The sequence below is a fragment of the Parastagonospora nodorum genome, assembly GCF_000146915.1.
Source record: "Parastagonospora nodorum SN15 chromosome Unknown scaffold_19, whole genome shotgun sequence".
NCBI lineage: Eukaryota > Fungi > Ascomycota > Dothideomycetes > Pleosporales > Phaeosphaeriaceae > Parastagonospora > Parastagonospora nodorum.
In genome coordinates this window covers 634,423-651,060 of record NW_001884567.1, presented here as the reverse complement: position 1 = coordinate 651,060, position 16,638 = coordinate 634,423, and the positions used below count along the sequence as shown (strand labels likewise).

Sequence of the window (16,638 nt, the reverse complement as noted above, 5' to 3'; positions counted from 1 at the left end):
AAACAAGACGAGAAAGCGTGTGCTTTGCCGATGTCTCAATAAGATTCATAGTTTTTTGAGCGATTTTCAGTTAATTTCTCTAGTATTTTCATGTTTTGTAAAGACCTTGCATCAAACAGCTTATTCCAGCTGCTCCTCTGTTCTCCAAACCGGCATCACCAGCGGGTGGGCTTATGATAGACCATCACGTCCATAGTTTCCTGTGCCTAGAGAATTCGCAAGTGTTCCTAACACAGTTACAATGCAACCTTCGACCTGGTGTTCGGCTGCATTTATTAGCAAAACGCCTGCAATGATGATTGTGATAGAGAAACATTCACTTACCCGAGTGAGCGGTTTCGGTGATACCTGTAAAATTTGCTGTTCCGGGAAGTGCGATGAAGTATCCAGGTCAAGTAGTGCAGTGCCTCAGAAGGAGATCTGGAAAATGGGAAGAATTGGTCTAGATCCGTTATCTTACACTGGCTGTGGTCGGCGCATAGACGATAGACAGAATCCCTGCGATGTAATTTAGGAAAAGTGTAATAGTTGCTACTTTTCTCCGTTCCTTCAACCAGCGTTAATTCAGTCGCTGTGTCCGGTATATCGTCTTGGGGATACTCTTGGTAGGATTTGGAGGTTACTTCGACTACCTCGCCGAGGCCGTTGATCCAAATCTCAGGTTCGCACCTGTTCTGAGCCAGGAAGATGACATCCATCAACGCTTTGACGACTTTCAAGCGTAGATCTTGGAACTGGATGCGAATCTCTTCAACTACTTTGTCGCTACCGAGAGCCCGCGGGCGAACAATAAGGCTGTCTTGATCATTAAAGCCAGCTGTCTCCATGACTAATGGTAAGCAACTAAACTTGAGTTCGGCTAACGAGATGCTATGGTCCAGCCTGAATTCAATTACAATCTCGACCAGTTCGTTGTCGTAGCCTAGATAGCAATCCGATACTTCTCCTGAAGGACAGCAGTCCAGTTGAAACACCTTCCGCAGTACAGGGCGGAGCTTGTCGAAATTTGAGAAGGTGCTACGACTATTACTGGTGGAGATGAGCAGCGTATGTTTCTGTTCACGAAAGAACATATATCGCCAGTTTCTGTACAGTTTCTTGTTGACGTGTGCAAATCCTTGTGTGAGGCTGGTGTCTTTGTTCAGGTCCAGTATCATATCATCGTTTCTCATGACAAGCTCAGCTATCGTGTTAAGCACCTCCTCAGGTAGACTGAGAAGAGTCCTTGGGCGGCTTGGCTTCTCTAAGCATAGCTGTTGTCCATCATTTGCCGCCGTGAAGTCAACACTATCCGGTCCTGGACGAAGCTGGAGTTTTGGATCCCGGATGTAGGCTTCGGACGATGCCCAGTTGACCGCGCCTCCAGACCCATCATATCTGACGGCGACTGCGGTCATCTGAGGGCCATACTGGCGGAGACCCAACTGGCCGCTGAGGATAGAACGAACGACGCGGGTCATCGCTTCAGTATTATGAAAACACCCCCTATAATATCCATCATCTCCAGTTATACGAACATGGACATTGAGCTCAAGATCCCAAACCACCTTTAACAAAGGAGTGATGTGGAACAAGTCAGACCTCTCATTGAATACCGGGCATTCGTGACAAGGATATTCGGGGAGATAAATATCATCGTGTTGGATACCATTGATATCCAGAACAATCTTTCGGAGCAAAGGTGTCTGCGAGCCAATTATGCTGCAGAACTCGGCGAGTATCTCTACTAAGCTTCGTCGTTCACCCCTGCGAATATGATGAACTGAGTATTTGTTGTTTGAATGAAATTGGAACGTGTTGTTCGAGTAGTAGATCGAGGCCGCGTCTCTATTGATGGCCTTGCAGGACAAAAATAACTTGGCGGGATTCTCAGCATCGTGTTTCCGCTGGAACTGAACTCGCCGGGGCTCATCCTCGGAGTACGCTCGATAGTAGATATGGATGGGCGTACTGAAGATCAGGAGGTATTCGTAAATCGTGTTGCGCAGTTCGGCAGGCAGAGCAAGTAGGGGCTATTTGCTCGAGGTGGCAGGTATCGCCTGAGTATCGTCGAGTGGCTGAGGCAGTGTCGCCATGATTACTGCATAATATGGGAGGAGCGATGGGCAATTGAACACCAGAATAGCTGGGGCTATGGCTTGCCCTTATATGAGCTCCAGCATGTGGACGCCTGTTCGCCAGCTCCACTCTTGTGAATGTCAGTGTCGGTAGTACAATCAGCGCAAATAGCCTCATGTTCAAAGCTTCCAACAACGCCTGCGTGGCGCTGACTCGACGTAGTACAGTCAACGCAGATAACCTCATGTTCAAAGCTTCCCATAACGCCTGCGTAAGCGCAGACTCGGTGTAGTACAACCAGTGCAGATACCTGAGCAGGCTCGAGCTCAAAGCTTACGTTGCCATTTTGAGCAGCCGCTGCCCGCGTTTTGTGAGCCGTGCAGTAATCATAGCATGTTACCAGGTGAGACCAACACAGCATCGAGGAAGTCACGTCCCCAGTTCTTCACACAAAGCCACGCACTTACAAAGCAACAATCGCCGCCACGATCTACGCTACCGGCAGCCAAACGCCAGGAAAGCCTCGACGCCGATGGTGATGTAACAGTTTCCTTCTGAAAGACTCGCGTGTGGACTCAGTGCAAGTTGCCGGCAATGCATCTTGAGGGGCTTCGCTGGGAACGACTGAAACATATCTCACTGCACGGATGCTCGATTCGTATCGTAGCTCTTCTGCGCATACCTCTACACCAGTAAATTCACCACGATTAGTAAACTCAGCCCAACCTCACAGCCTCCGCAGCTTACAATGCTCTTTTTAACAAATGTGAATTGTGTCCATCTCACCATGATTCATCAACGCCTGCCCGATGCACACAGCACGCTATTTCTCATATTACAATATACTAATACAAATCGCTTCGGGCTGAAGCTTCATCTCTCATAACTAATACTTCTTCTTCCTCTGCCTCACATGCGGATCCTGGCCCTTCCGATTCCTCTTCTGGCGATCCGTCGGCGGCTTATACGGCTCCTTGCCATACTCCTCCCTATACAAGCCCAGCATATACTCATCAACATGGCGGCGTGCTATTTCGTTGCCGTCTGCGTCGAGGAGTTCGTCTTGGGAGACGGCGGTAGCGGATGTAGCGCGCGTGGCGTTGGAGGATTCGTTGAAGTCGACTTGGTCGTCGTGGATTTCATCCACGATTTCCTTTTGCGCGAGGGAGGCGGCGTGCAGGTCTTCGGTGTCTTCGACCGTGTTCATGACGCGCGCATCGCCGAGGATGCCAGCTCTTTCGCCTAGAACCCGTTCCATGGCGGCGCCGGCTTCGTCGCTTGTGTCGATACCTACACCGTCGTCGAGCGCGTCGCGCCAGGAGACTTTATTGAATGTGTCGGTTGTGAAGTCACCCTTCTGGATGATCACATCGTCCAGGAGTCGCTTCTGGTTTGACTTGCGCAAGATGTTGGCCTCGATTGTGTACTCGCTGACGAACTTGTAGATGTGTACATCTCGAGTCTGTCCGATACGATGAGCACGATCTTGACATTGCTTGTCCATGGCAGGGTTCCAATCGAGATCGTAGAAAATGACAGTGTCGGCACCTGTAAGGTTGATACCCAAGCCACCAGAGCGCGAGGAAAGAATGAAACACAGAATCCGATCGTCACTATTGAAGCGATCGGTGAGAATTTGCCTCTGTTCGACCTTGGTTGATCCATCAAGGCGCAAGTAGCGATGGCCGTGGATGTTCAAAAACTGTTCGAGAACATCGAGAACTTTCGTCATCTGGGTGAAAATGAGGGCACGGTGTCCTCCGGCTTGGAGATCACGTAGCAATGTCGCAAGCCGTTGTAACTTGCCACAGTCGTATTGTAAAAGGCGTTTGTCAGGGAAAGCGATAGACTGTCTTATACGCGACTCATGGAAAGGATCCGGCTTATGAGCCAAGTCTGACTGTCTGATCATGGCCACGCCCTGCTGCGAGAGCGCCAATGGAGCAATCTCTTCCGCCACCACTGCGGGCGTTACACACGTGAACCGAGTGATTAAGGGTTCAAAGGCCTCAGCACGCTGCTCAAGGGTCGGTACCATGTCGAAAAAGGAGATCACCTGCTCGTTGTTCCACTCTAGCGACGCAGCAATAGAGCGAGGGGCTCGGAACCCGAGCTCGCCACGGTAGTCCTTGATTCTGACCTTTTCTATCTCGTCATGCCGCGATATGACATTGGCGTGCGGGAAGCTTTGGGGAGGTTGGAAAGGCGCAATGTGTGGTTGCATTGGGTACATGTATTGTTGTGGCTGTAGTGGATGCGGTTGCTGCAGTGGCCTTGGTTTCGGAACCATGCGGCCTTCTCTTCGAGCTCCAAAGGTATGATCATGCCAGTCCAAAGTAAGTGCATTGATAATGTCTTTGCCGTAGATTGGCATGAACTGTGTCCGCGCCCTGGTCAGGTTTAGACAGTGTTGCAGATGATCTCGAACGGCTACTTGTTCCCTACGAGCTAATGCTGTCATTGTAGCTTGTAGAGATGTCGACGGCGGGTCGGACGGCTTATTCAGACGTCGTGTCTGACGCTCCACCAGATCCTCCAGAGGTCGCGTCGCTCGAATATGGTGAATACGTCGGGCATGTCCCATCTGTGTCTGCTCACGCCGAGCAAACACGAGGTTGAGCGCGTCCAGATTCACCTTGTCATCGTCCTTGCGCTCATGTAGGCGCTTGCTAATGAGGAGGTTCTTGATCTCGTACTGCGCAACAACGGATCGAGGCATAGCCATCGACGTGACAATCGCTCGCGTCTCAAAAAGATCAGGGTGGTTGCAGACCTTACGAAGCGACATCAAGCAGTTGATGATGGACATGTAATTACCGGAAGAGAGGATTTCCTTGGTGGATGCTCGACCCATGAACCCATCGTAAAGTTGGCGTTGGCGCTTTGAGAGCTTACAGTAAACGACATGCTCATACTTTCCAGGCATCTGCTTTTCGACTTCGGCCTTTAATCTTCGGAGCAAATACGGTCTGAGAACTTCATGTAGTCGCGAAACCACCTTCTGTGCCTCAGCATCGAGCTTTTGCCGACCTTGGTCAAGGATCTGCTTTGTGGGATCCTTCAGGGCCAGCGTGAACTGCTCGAGATTGGCTATACGACCTTCTCCCGCAAAGCCAGCAGGCATGAGGAAGTATAGCAAAGACCACAGCTCGTCAATGTTGTTTTGCAGGGGTGTACCGGTGAGCAACAGCCGTCGCTGTGTGCGAAGCGTCAACATTGTCTGCCATCGCTGAGATTTGAAGTTTTTGATGTTGTGTGCTTCATCTAGGACGAGATAATGCCAGGGTCGCATCTTGAAAGCTGCTGCATCTTGAAGGATGAGCTGGTATGAGGTGATCACAACGTTGTACATATCCTTGCCCGTATTGCGCCAACCCATTCGCTTGCGCTTTCGCTCATTGATGTCGCCATAGTAGGTAAGGATCTTGAAGCCTGGCAAAAACTTCCGGAATTCCATCTCCCAATTGAGCATGACGCTGGTGGGCACGACAACAAGATGAGGTCCCCAAACGCCACGGTACACGGCAATGTAGGCGAGCAAAGATATGGTCTGGATGGTCTTGCCAAGACCCATCTCGTCAGCCAAGATACCGTTGGTCTCAGAGTCGTACATATTCGCTAGCCAATCAAGTCCATCATGCTGGTACTCTCGAAGGGTGCCACGAAGAAGCGGTGGTATCTCTCTGCGCGGTGGAGATGATGGACGACGTGATCTGGGTTGAGAGACGATTGTGTCTTGCACCACATCTTCCATGGGAACTTGCTCAGCATCCTCCACAGATGGGGCAGCCGCCGCTGCATCTCCGTTGGTATGTACACCATTCTGTTCGACTGTCTTGTGGTGGCCGTTCGTGTACGGTTTGGTAACGTTTTCCTCGGTAGACGTTACAGCGTGTCCATTTGTTGAGGCCGCCTCCGGCGCTGGTGTATCTGATGTCATTTGATCTTCTTCAATTCGCTTCTTAGCCGCTTCCTTCAGCTTCTTGATATCGCTGGGAGCCAAGAAACCCATCATGCCAGCGTCTCCATCGCCTTCCTCGTCGTCATCGGATTCTACTTCCATCTCGTCCTCGTCTTCGTCTTCATTCTCATTGCCATCTGCATCAGAGTCTTCATCGCTCGACCACGCCTCGCTGCCTGATTCTGAAGCTTTGCTATCTTCATCTGAATCTAGGAGAGCTTCGTCGACTTGTTCGAGTTCGACATTGGCAAGATCGAAGCTATCTGGCCTCTTTTCCGTTGCGTCCTCGTCCTCATGGAAGCCGTTCGTGGTGTGGATGAAGGGGTTCTCGGGTAGATCGGTTGTGTCTTCAGATTCGAGGTTGGGGTCAGGTGTTGGCTCTGGAGTGCCCTCTTCCGAATCAGTGTCTGTGCCTTCTTCTTCCTCCCCGGACTCTGCGTCAACTTCAGAACTGCTCTCCGGTAATTCGGGCAGCTGCTCGTATTTGGCGCGGAGCTGTTCGGCCGTGAGATTGGCGTCTTCGTCTTGAGCCTCGCCGTCTTCGCTATCAGAGCTGGAGGACATGACATCGTCAGGATTGGCGTCACCAGAAGCGTCTGAGGCTCCACTTCCAAAGTCCTCTTCGAAGTCGCGGTCATCACTGACAAGAGACGACGCATTATCTGCAGCATTTCGGCCTAGAATCTCCTGCGCCTGGATTGAACATGTCATCCATGACCTTGTGCCCAAGCTCCTTCTGTTCTGCCTCGTACTTTGCAACGCGTTCCTTATCGATCTCGACCTTGACGTTGGCCCACGCGCCCTTGACGTCTGATGACTAGCTGCTTGTACCGAAGGAGCTGCCTATCCCTTTCTTCTTGTTCGATCTCTTCTTCGCTCTTCCGCTTGAACTTGTTCTTCCAAAAGTCGTATGCTTCTCTAGCCAGGGTCTTCGCCGTTTTTCGATGATAGTCTTTCTCCTCCTTGAGCAGCTTCCTAAAGTGCAAGGCGTGCGCCACGACGTGGTCCCAATGCGCATATTGAGGAGGCGGTTCCTGGGCAGGCTCGGGGGCGAAGACGCTGCATGTTGTCTCACTCAAGACGCCATGCTCGGCGGCATGGACGATCTGCAACCTCCGCGCGGCCTCCTTCCTCGCTTTCTCGTCGTCAATGCGCTGTGCGTCTTCGCCCTCCAATGGGTCATCATGTCCCAGCCATTCGGCCAGAGAAGCGTATTTCGGCTGCGGTGGGGCGTGTCTGGGGTGGCGGGATAGGAGTTCAGGCTTGCGGAAGCGCAGACGGAGGCGAGGGGCGGGCATCGAGGGGTCGTCGGGCGACGCATATAGACCGGCGTAGGGGTCGTGGCCGTTCGTGGCAGGCGTTGACCAAGCATCCCCCGCATCGTCTGTCTCCGTCTGGGTCCCCCTTCGTGGGCGACCTGACCGCTTTCGCATACTGTCAGGTGATCCATTTTGCAGGGCGGGTGTCGTCGGCGAGGGTGGCTGTACAAACGCAGAAGACCTCCTCTGGCGTTCAGACTTGCGCGCGGGCGGGTTCATTGGGGCCGCAGCAGTCTTCTTGGTCGACGCTGGCGCTGTCTTGCCCTTGGCAGACGAGACTGGCCCGGATACGGTGCGCGACCCCTGCCGCGCGCCATTCTTTGCTGTGCCATGCGTCTGTGTTGCCTTGGTCGTCTGGCGCGAGCCTCGCTTTACGGGCTCTGGTGTCGGTGGCGCGGCCTCCCTGTTGACGCGCGACGACTTGCGGACGCCATTCTCGAATACCGTCGTGGGGCCATCGACTGCAAAGGGCTTCCAGGGCGGCGACACGGCACGCGACACTGAGCGACTGGGCGTGCCGTCCTCGAGCTTCCGTCGCTTTAATGCGCGCTGGGTGGCGCCACCATCTTCTCCGGTCTCGACTGCAGCCTGCTCCTCCTCTTTTATTGCAGATGCAGTGTCCTCTTCAACAGGAGCTCCATTGTGTGCGGCGTCGGACGCGTCGAGAGCGGGGGTCGTGTCGTGTTGCGGGACTGGGTCGATGTCGGCATCGGCGGACGTGACTGATTCCATTCAGTTTGGTAGGATGCAGCCTGGAGACCACCGCGCGCGCCCTCGAATCGACATGTATCGTCTCAATCTCGGTGTCGCACGCTGGCTGGAGGTCTCGTGGGAGCCGTGATGTGATCAGATCTTGATTTGCAGCACTATTCCGGGCTGTGCAGCTGATTTGATGTTTTTCCGTGTGCCAATGTTGATTCGAGAATTCAATGTTGGGTCGGGTTCAGTTGGATGCATCAAATCGCGCTAGCAGGTAATAAGCCAGCACCGACCTCGACGACGACACGACTTGGCATGTATTTGATGAAGGATTGACAGAAATGGCACTCGAGACTTGACTGGCCTAAGATGGTCACACGCAAAATTCGCCATCGCGTCGATGCTCTGGTGTGACAGATGAGCAAATGTCTCAATCCGGCCTAGCGTGCCAAGCCACCATGACGGGCGGAAGCTCATCGTGAACCTCACGTCAACGAACCACGACACAAACCCCCGTAACTGTGCCGCAACGTATGTCGTCAGACCAAATATTCCCCAGATCAGCTCTAATACCGTGATAGCATGCTCTCCAGGCGCATTGTAGCGGCCCGCCCGCTGGCTCGATCCCTCGTCCCCGCAACAGCACGACTCCAACCGCAATTCATCCAGAGGCGCACCGCCCTCACGGCAGCCGAGTACGCCGAGCTTACAGACCCCAACCAGAATGGCGGCTACATCAACCCGCCTCCGGAGAAGCGCTCGACGCGCGATCCCTATGGCGACTACTGGGACAAGCAGGAGCGACGCAACTACGGCGAGCCCTGTCACGAGGACAACGACATCCTCGGTGTGCTATCGCTGCACGAATATGACCACTTTACGCCCGGCTGGGGAGGCATCTTGTTGGGGACCTTCGTCGCTAGTGTCTTAGGACTGTGCGGAGTCGTTGCCATGTACTACCCGGACAAGAAGAGTGCACCAAAGACATACCCAGATGGTTTGGAGGTTGAGCTTGGTGGCAAGCGCGCGCTGCTGGTGAGTCCTTCGTATGCAAGTCGGGAGCTGTCAATTAACCTTCGACATAGGCCAGGAAGCCCGGTGAGGGATGGGAGATTTGAGAACCGTGAAAGAGCATTATGTAAATATCACGGAATGGAATTCCCTTTTGTTGTGTTGCTCTGTTTCCTGTGTTGTCAAAAGCCTCTTTTGGACGCATCTTCTAATCTGCATTACTAACAATGCATTGTGCTGTAATCCTTGCATTCTATGTGTTGACGGACCACACCAGGTACAAGGCGACTGTTCAAGGCGACTCGCAAATCCGAGTATGCGCGTCCACAAAACACGGTATGAGCTCCTCACATCAACAGCTCCTTCCTGGGTTGGCTTGGGAACTTCGCGCGAAAATCAACTCCCTCGTCAAGCAAACCTTCGTCAAACACCACATTCCTCGTCAAACATTGGTGTCTGCGCCTATCAGCCAGGCATGGTCGCTGCAAGCTATGGATTTTAAGATATTGTCTGAGGCGACGACAGCATTCTCTTATACGCCAAACCACTTCGAGGAGACCACTCTCGCAAGTTCCTCGTGGACGTGACGGCCGAAATATCTGGGACAAGCCTCTTTCAGAAGAAGCAGCTCTGTGGCTGCGATGAAACGCTCTTGTTCGAGGTCATCAAGGCTGTCGCAATCAAGGACAAAACTTCTGGCAAAGGCTTCGTGTTCAAGGCCTGGGCTAGCGACACGCGAGCCAACTTCTGTCAGCGCTATCATGTGCATTCTGAGCCCGAGATCAAGTCTGAGCCCAAGGATGACGAGGAGGAGGAGGAGGAGGAGGAAGAAGAAGAAGGAGGAGGAGGAGGATGTAGAGAACCAGATGCATGTCTCCAGCCTGTTGCATATTGTACCGTTTGCTAATGAACACTCAAAGGCCGACTCCTCCTGGGGTATCCTGGCTCGCCAAACTCACGCCCTCGAGTCGGCTTGCCATAGCTTCGTCATGCTTCCACCTCTCTCGGCATACACGCGCTACATTTTCGTCTCGAATGCTTCTCTGCAGGAGACTTATTAATACGGACCACGCCGCAGGTACGCACGAGGATCGAGATCCAGGTAATCGCACTTTCATAGCTACACTCATCTCATAATGATCGTCCTCACAACTACTTTGCTCCATGTTTGATGGACTGGTGTCCTTCTCACGTTCTGTCCGTATGGCAGTCACTCGGGCAGACTTTGTCTCACTTCTCTATCATATCATGCAAAGCCTTTCACTTTAGAACAGCAAATGGCTTATCACCTTCACCACTACTTGTGATCTTCTCCCTCACTCTCCTCACCAAAATTGCCAAGATACGCTAGTTACTCGTGGTGATACCTAGACAACGCGTTGAAGACTCTCATTAACTCACACAACCTCTCAAAAACTACGGATTGCACTACTAAGTAATCGAGATGACGAATACTGAGCAAAAAGGCCTGCTGAAAGCATGCGAGCCGCTCATCCAGCTCCCGGCGTGCGAGCATGCCACAACAAGGCCCTCTCCGTAAGAGCAAACATTTTCAATGATCTACCCACCTTGCTAATCTGAAATAGCGACACCTATGGTCCCATCGTAACCGTTGTGGTCGGCTCCGAGTGCGACAAGAAAGAGTTCCATATCCACGGCGGCCTACTCCAGCATTACTCCTCCTACTTCCGAAGAGCCATGAAGCCAGAATGGACGCGAGATGCGACCGACAGAATCGAACTCAAGCAGGAGGATCCAGCCTTGTTCCAAATCGTCTTTCACTGGTTCTATTCCGGCAAGCTGTACTCGACCCCTGCAGCCAACGGCCAAGTTCCTGTTTCCGAGCCTGACCTGTGCGAGATATTCGTCTTCGGAGACTGTCGTGGCATCCCAGAGCTATGCAATGCAGCGATCAACCTGCTCTTCCAGCGCTTTGCGAACGAGTGGGCATATGCTTGCAGGTGTTTAAACTACATCTACACGAACACCGTCGCGGGGTCGTGCCTACGTTCATTATTCGTCGACTTGGCTGTGAGTTCTTTCAGCTTCGATAAGCTGAAGGAAAACGAGTCTTCATACCCTAAAGAGTTCCTTATCGACGTTGTACTGCGGTCGAGAGAGCTCAAGACCTGGCCTGGTAATGTGGGGAGCAAGAAAGGGTTCCTTGAGAATAAGGCCGCCGAAATCTGCAAGTATCATGATCACAAGGATCCTCATATCATCTGAACCAGAATACATCAAGACCAATGGTCACAGCGTGATATTGGAGTCGGGCACAAATAGGAGCTAGGCTGTTAACAGTGATTGGGAGTTTTCTTACTTTGTCAAATCCAGCACTTCATCAATGCGATTAGCGCGTGACATGGATTGCGCAAACGGCAATCAGTTTTCGGACTCAATTCAAAACAAGAAACTGATTATCATGTGCCTCAATGTTATTGCTCATCGTCTCTAGTGACCACGCCAAGTGACCGTGACAAGCGATTATTCCTATAGCCAGCAAACTTATCGCCAGACGTATATGAATCCACCATATTCCGATCTTCTAGATCTTCTGTACCAGCCATTCCGGTCATCTCCTGACAAGCCGTTGATTGTGGGTGACCCGGCCTCGCACTTTCACCTCGACTCTCCGTCACCACCGATTGTCGGCGCACGGAGGTTCTAGCCCACGCCCGCTTGTATAAATACCAATCTCGCTCCGTATATGACTTTTCTCAGCCACCCTCTGCCTCAATAGTCAACTCAACAAAATCGACTCCACTATTGACCTTGCTCTCCTCTATACTCAACCGACTATACCAATCTTTTCACCAACCCAGCTACTATACCGCCCCACCAATCACTTCCAAAATGTCTACCCAAGACTCAACTGTCCCCTGTAAATTCCCCTGGAAAATATACGACTACGAAAAGTCCTCCGACACAGTCGACATCCACGCCAACAAAGGCAGCTCGATCCAGGTACACGACGACCTGCACGTCAGCGTCCTGCGCCACCGCTCAGGTTTCTTCCACACCCAGTATGCGTTTACAAATACCCTCCTGCCGTCTACAATCACTTACACTCCCCAGCCTCGACGAAACCCAAACCGGACGTAGCCGTCCAGTCATCACCTTCCCCGTCGACAACTTCGCCGTCCTCGCCGCTTACACCACCTGGCTGTACCAAGGCCGCCTCTCCCGCGACGACTCCTCGCTACCCACCTCGCGCCTCTTCTACTGCCAGCTGTACGCCTTCGCGCTGCGCTCTGACACCCCGATGCTGCAGAACGCCGCGCTAGATGAGTTCCTGTTGACCATCGATGAGGACAATTCTGTGCGCGGCGACTTGACAGATTATGTGAAGCATAACTGTCCGGGTAGCAAGATGTGGCAGCTGATCGAGGACGTGGGGAGCGGGAGGAGGCCGAGGGTGAGGAAGCAGTTGGGGGAGATGCATTATCCGATTTGCGGGAGGTATCATGTGCATGCGGAGGCGGATCTGAGGGATGGGGAGTTGTTTTACATTGATCCGCCAGGGAGTGGGGGGAAATTGGTTAAGTGGTAATGAGAAGAGCTCAAAAGTTTGTTAGTGGTGAGTGAAAGGAGATTGGTTCGTTGGGGATGGATACAATGTGTCTTTAATTTGAAGTGGACAATAATCAATCACTTGAGTGTATCTTTGATTATATTATTGATGGTGAATAATTTTCAAGTTGGACAGTCGCGAAGTTTTTGTGTTCCTCCTCAATCACAATTGTGTGTGATGAGCAAGACTACGTCAGGTAGTTGGATCGAGCATTTAAGTGTCTTCTCGATTACATGTTGAATGAACAAGGTACGAAGGAAGAAAACTTCAGGCATTTTTTTCTTCTTTTCTACTCAATTATAGGTTTAAGTCTAAACGCTGCGTTGCATCTAAAAGTGTAGCTATACGTTGTATCTAAAACCCCAAATTCGCATGCTTTTCAAAATTGACGTAATCTTAAAGCTAAAAAGCCACAGGCTTGAACAAGGTATTCAACTCCTGGCCAAGATAGTTCAGCGCCTCGGGCCATCCCTCTCCAAGAAACTGCTGAAACTCATCGACGTCTGTCATGCATAGACCAGGAATGTGAACAAAGATCTTCTTGATAAGATCCGTGGGCGAGCCATCGTTCACCGCCTCAACGGCAGCTCGATACATGGCAGACTTGAGCGTGTACTTTGCCTCTGGCGCTCCGGTCTCTCGCATCGCATCAGCATAGACCTGGCGGTAGTGTTGGAGCATCCATGTCATATGTGGAGAGTCGCGCAGCGAATGGCCCTTAGACCAATCGCGGCGTAAGAAGTCGGGAACTGAAGCGTATCCAACGCAGCGAGGAACGGCCATACAGCCTTCCCAGTCGATGATGCCTGTGACATAACCATCGTCATTAACGAGGATGTTTTGGAAGTCAAGGTCAGGATGCCGGAGGACGAACGACTCTGGCTCAAAGATGTCGTCAGGGTCTTGCAACGAGAAAGCTATAGCTGGTTGCACATAGATGAGGTCGAGGATCCGGCGTATACCGTAACAGCTGTTCCAGGTGTCTTGGTCATCCTTGTCATCTGGGTCGAAATCCGCATCGGGGGTGAGAGGCCACGATTCTTCGAGCGTTGAGATCATGTACTCCTCGCTGTTCTCAAAAGGACCATATTGGTAGATCTGGCCCTCATTTTCGAGATCGCTAGCTGTCACCTGATATGCATTCTTCCAGCGATAGGAATGCGTGACGTTGTGCGGTTCTTCACCACAAGATGGGTTTATGAGATCTGGTGTACCAATCTTGTCAAATGTCAGCGTCGCCAACTGTGCCATGAAGTGTGCAAGAGATCGAAGAGTATTGCAGCGCTTGGTCTCGTTTGCCACGGTGACAGCGTTTGCAGTGACGTGATTGCGGTTGGCGGGATCTTGGAACCAAATACGATGAGCAGGCTTGCCTGGCAACTGCTTCATAATACAAAACGGTGCACCAATGGGCGTATCGAGGTTGTCAGAGAAGGCAAGAACCTCAGGTACAGGTATGCTGGTGGTCTTGCGAAGATGTGCCAGAAGAGCCATCTCGCATCGCATATTGTGTGCATCCCCATTCTGCCAGCGAGCAAACGTCCCGATCGCCGGCACTCGCACAATAAGGCGCTGCACCGTATTATTATGCAGCATAGTCATGTATACGATATGATTGAAGCCGCCATCGTTTCGTGCATTGACACTACAATCGTTGATAGTAGTCGCCCCGGAGTCTGCTCGGGAAATCGTCGACAGGATGAGTTGTTTGAAGTGAAGGTCTGGGATCTTGTGAATGGTGTCCCAGTCATGACGGTGCAGCGGCTCCCGGTCCTCCTCGTCATCTGAATTCGAGTCTTCGACTTTGACAGATGTAGTGTCACTAGAAATATGACCAACACCATCTTCATGTTCTGTCATTTCCAGATCACACGACCTCGAGACTCCTTCGGGCACTACCGACACAGAGTCTTGCTTCTTGGAGCTGTTGTGTACGCTGGCTTCACCTACAAGGATGTCGATAACAGTGGGCGGTACAACCTCGGCATCGTCGATGTGGGTCAACGACGACTTGCCAGACTCTCCAGAGTCAATCAAGATAGTCGATTGACTCTGGGAAGTATCAAGCGATAAAGACTTCGAGACGACAGAGCGACTGGATGAAGGTGAAGTATTCGAGAGAGTGGAGGGCATCGAAACATGTGACGTAGCAAGCGGAGTGACCAGGGCTCGTGGCGGAGTCACCGAACTGGCCGGCAGTATGGATTGTTGTAGTGAGACCGGAGTTGTAACGCTATGACTATCCGGAATTGAATAATCGATCTCACGGTCGAAACCTAAGACGAAATCGCCAAAGTTCCAGGTTGATGTAGGTTCAATATCGACATGTAGCAAACAGTTTGCTCTCTTGGTGGTTGTTGCGCTGGTATACGCGGGCGGCTCGTTGTAAATAACTGTACGCTCGGCGCCGATCCCTTTTATACTATGTCGCAAAGAGTGTAGCTTACTCGAGATCTTCCCTCGCTTCTTAGACTGGTCTGGTCCTTGAGAATAGGGCGCACAGGTTGTATTCGAGGAAGTCGCCATCGAATCTGGTTCTCGATGGCGGCGCTCGCGGCTGAAGAGCTCCTTGACCCTGCTGAAAATCTTCATTGTGGGCCGTGAATTGTTGGTAATTGAAGTTTTGGTTGTGAGGCCGAGTTGGTTGGGCTTTGTGCTGATCAATGTAGGAGAGGGGAGCAGTGGTTTATATGCGGAGGCGCTTAGCACTAAACGCTTTCCGTGAATACGTTCAGTGGGCTCACAGTGTTGCCTTGTGATAAGGGGATCGATCCGCCCGCTACCAGATCGGTTAACGCTGGAGTCGGAGGTACACATTAGCGTGCACATCGTGAATGTATGTAGTGCCAAAAACTTGCCCCTACCTTCCCTATAAGCCTTCCCCTTTACTACAGCGAAGCAGAGTAAACCAGTCCCACCCCAGCTACAACCAACTGCTACAACAACTCATCAAAATCAATCTACTAGAAACCAAAGTAACATGAAGCCTCTTGATTCATTACCGAAGCTTCTCCTATACGGACCAGGCATCTCTACAGGCCTCGTCGACAAGCATGCGAAGAATATATGGACATTAGAACGGGACCAAGAGTCTCATCATTGTCCCGAGAAGGACTGTGGGGACATCCAATTGAGCTGCTTCGAGGACCTGCACCTAGCATTCTGCTCTGTGAAGATCCCGACGAAAGATGGATATCGGTGCTGTGGCATCCGTATTGGCGTAGTATCGCCCAACGGTTGTGCGGTGCATCGTTGGGGTGATAAAGACAAGAACCGGATGTTCCAATGTGCGAGAAAAGGCTTGCCCTATACAATTCCTCCCTTACCGCATATGGAACCTGGTTGGAAGATGACAACTAACATCAAGAATCGCCCCTTGACAATCACTATGGATGTTCAGAATAACGAGCTGTTTTATTTCGGCAAGAAAGCAAATCCGAAACGGGGAGAAACCGTTGCACGGGTCCTGGCAGTCAAGGTTCCTCAGAAGGAATTGGAAAAGATTAATTTCCAGATTTCAACAGCCGCCACCGAGGAAGAGGCTGCAGTAGTACTAGCACCCGTCCAGAAGGCCGCCGAGGTCCAAGCCATTACCGAACACGAACAAACCGACGATAGCGCTTTCGACGACCCGCGATCTTTCGTCTCATACAACACGCATTACGCAGACAAAAAAAAGGTTGATTTTGAAGTTGCGAAAGTGGCTAGGCTTGCGAAAGCCGCTGAAGCTAGGCGGAGCATGATGACTGCGAAGACGAATAGCAAGCAAAAGGGCAAGGAGAACATCAATGAATTCAAGAAGAACAAGAAGAACAAGGCCAAAAAGTCAGATGCTGCTTAATCGAGAGACTGTACTTCGTCCACCCTCCAAAGTATACGACTCATTCCTCGAGAGGTCTTGTTGTCGCGCTTTGACAGATACAACCTGCATCTTCAAGACCTGAAGATAATTTTCACGGAAGATTAAAGCAAGAAAGGTTATGCGACATTATGCAACCGGAGGACAGTGCAATGTACCG

General features: G+C 51.6%; 8 protein-coding genes across 8 annotated transcripts; 5 read left to right on the top strand and 3 right to left on the bottom strand.

The window, feature by feature from the left end:
- Nucleotides 1-155: 155 nt before the first annotated feature.
- Nucleotides 156-1,460, bottom strand: SNOG_11570 (hypothetical protein; the record flags this gene model as incomplete). The annotated part of the gene is made up of 4 exons (XM_001801758.1): nt 156-206; nt 325-348; nt 461-498; nt 536-1,460. The coding sequence occupies 4 exons, from the start codon at nt 1,458-1,460 to the stop codon at nt 156-158; spliced, it is 1,038 nt and encodes a 345-aa protein (XP_001801810.1).
- Nucleotides 1,461-2,944: 1,484 nt separating this feature from the next.
- Nucleotides 2,945-8,070, bottom strand: SNOG_11569 (hypothetical protein; the record flags this gene model as incomplete). Its single annotated transcript, XM_001801757.1, has 3 exons — nt 2,945-4,203; nt 4,657-6,755; nt 6,821-8,070. The coding sequence occupies 3 exons, from the start codon at nt 8,068-8,070 to the stop codon at nt 2,945-2,947; spliced, it is 4,608 nt and encodes a 1,535-aa protein (XP_001801809.1).
- A 549-nt stretch (nt 8,071-8,619) lies between these two features.
- On the top strand, nt 8,620-9,213 carry SNOG_11568 (hypothetical protein; the record flags this gene model as incomplete). The annotated part of the gene is made up of 2 exons (XM_001801756.1): nt 8,620-9,072; nt 9,123-9,213. 2 exons carry the CDS (start codon nt 8,620-8,622, stop codon nt 9,153-9,155), a joined length of 486 nt encoding a protein of 161 aa, XP_001801808.1. The 3' UTR covers nt 9,156-9,213.
- A 62-nt stretch (nt 9,214-9,275) lies between these two features.
- On the top strand, nt 9,276-9,955 carry SNOG_11567 (hypothetical protein; the record flags this gene model as incomplete). Its single annotated transcript, XM_001801755.1, has 2 exons — nt 9,276-9,614; nt 9,668-9,955. 2 exons carry the CDS (start codon nt 9,276-9,278, stop codon nt 9,953-9,955), a joined length of 627 nt encoding a protein of 208 aa, XP_001801807.1.
- Nucleotides 9,956-10,492: 537 nt separating this feature from the next.
- Nucleotides 10,493-11,274, top strand: SNOG_11566 (hypothetical protein; the record flags this gene model as incomplete). Its single annotated transcript, XM_001801754.1, has 2 exons — nt 10,493-10,584; nt 10,635-11,274. 2 exons carry the CDS (start codon nt 10,493-10,495, stop codon nt 11,272-11,274), a joined length of 732 nt encoding a protein of 243 aa, XP_001801806.1.
- Nucleotides 11,275-11,901: 627 nt separating this feature from the next.
- Nucleotides 11,902-12,598, top strand: SNOG_11565 (hypothetical protein; the record flags this gene model as incomplete). Its single annotated transcript, XM_001801753.1, has 2 exons — nt 11,902-12,071; nt 12,151-12,598. The coding sequence occupies 2 exons, from the start codon at nt 11,902-11,904 to the stop codon at nt 12,596-12,598; spliced, it is 618 nt and encodes a 205-aa protein (XP_001801805.1).
- A 423-nt stretch (nt 12,599-13,021) lies between these two features.
- Nucleotides 13,022-15,211, bottom strand: SNOG_11564 (hypothetical protein; the record flags this gene model as incomplete). Its single annotated transcript, XM_001801752.1, has 2 exons — nt 13,022-15,033; nt 15,067-15,211. The coding sequence occupies 2 exons, from the start codon at nt 15,209-15,211 to the stop codon at nt 13,022-13,024; spliced, it is 2,157 nt and encodes a 718-aa protein (XP_001801804.1).
- Nucleotides 15,212-16,007: 796 nt separating this feature from the next.
- SNOG_11563 (hypothetical protein) lies at nt 16,008-16,460 on the top strand (the record flags this gene model as incomplete). Its single annotated transcript, XM_001801751.1, has 1 exon — nt 16,008-16,460. The coding sequence occupies one exon, from the start codon at nt 16,008-16,010 to the stop codon at nt 16,458-16,460; it is 453 nt and encodes a 150-aa protein (XP_001801803.1).
- Nucleotides 16,461-16,638: the final 178 nt, after the last annotated feature.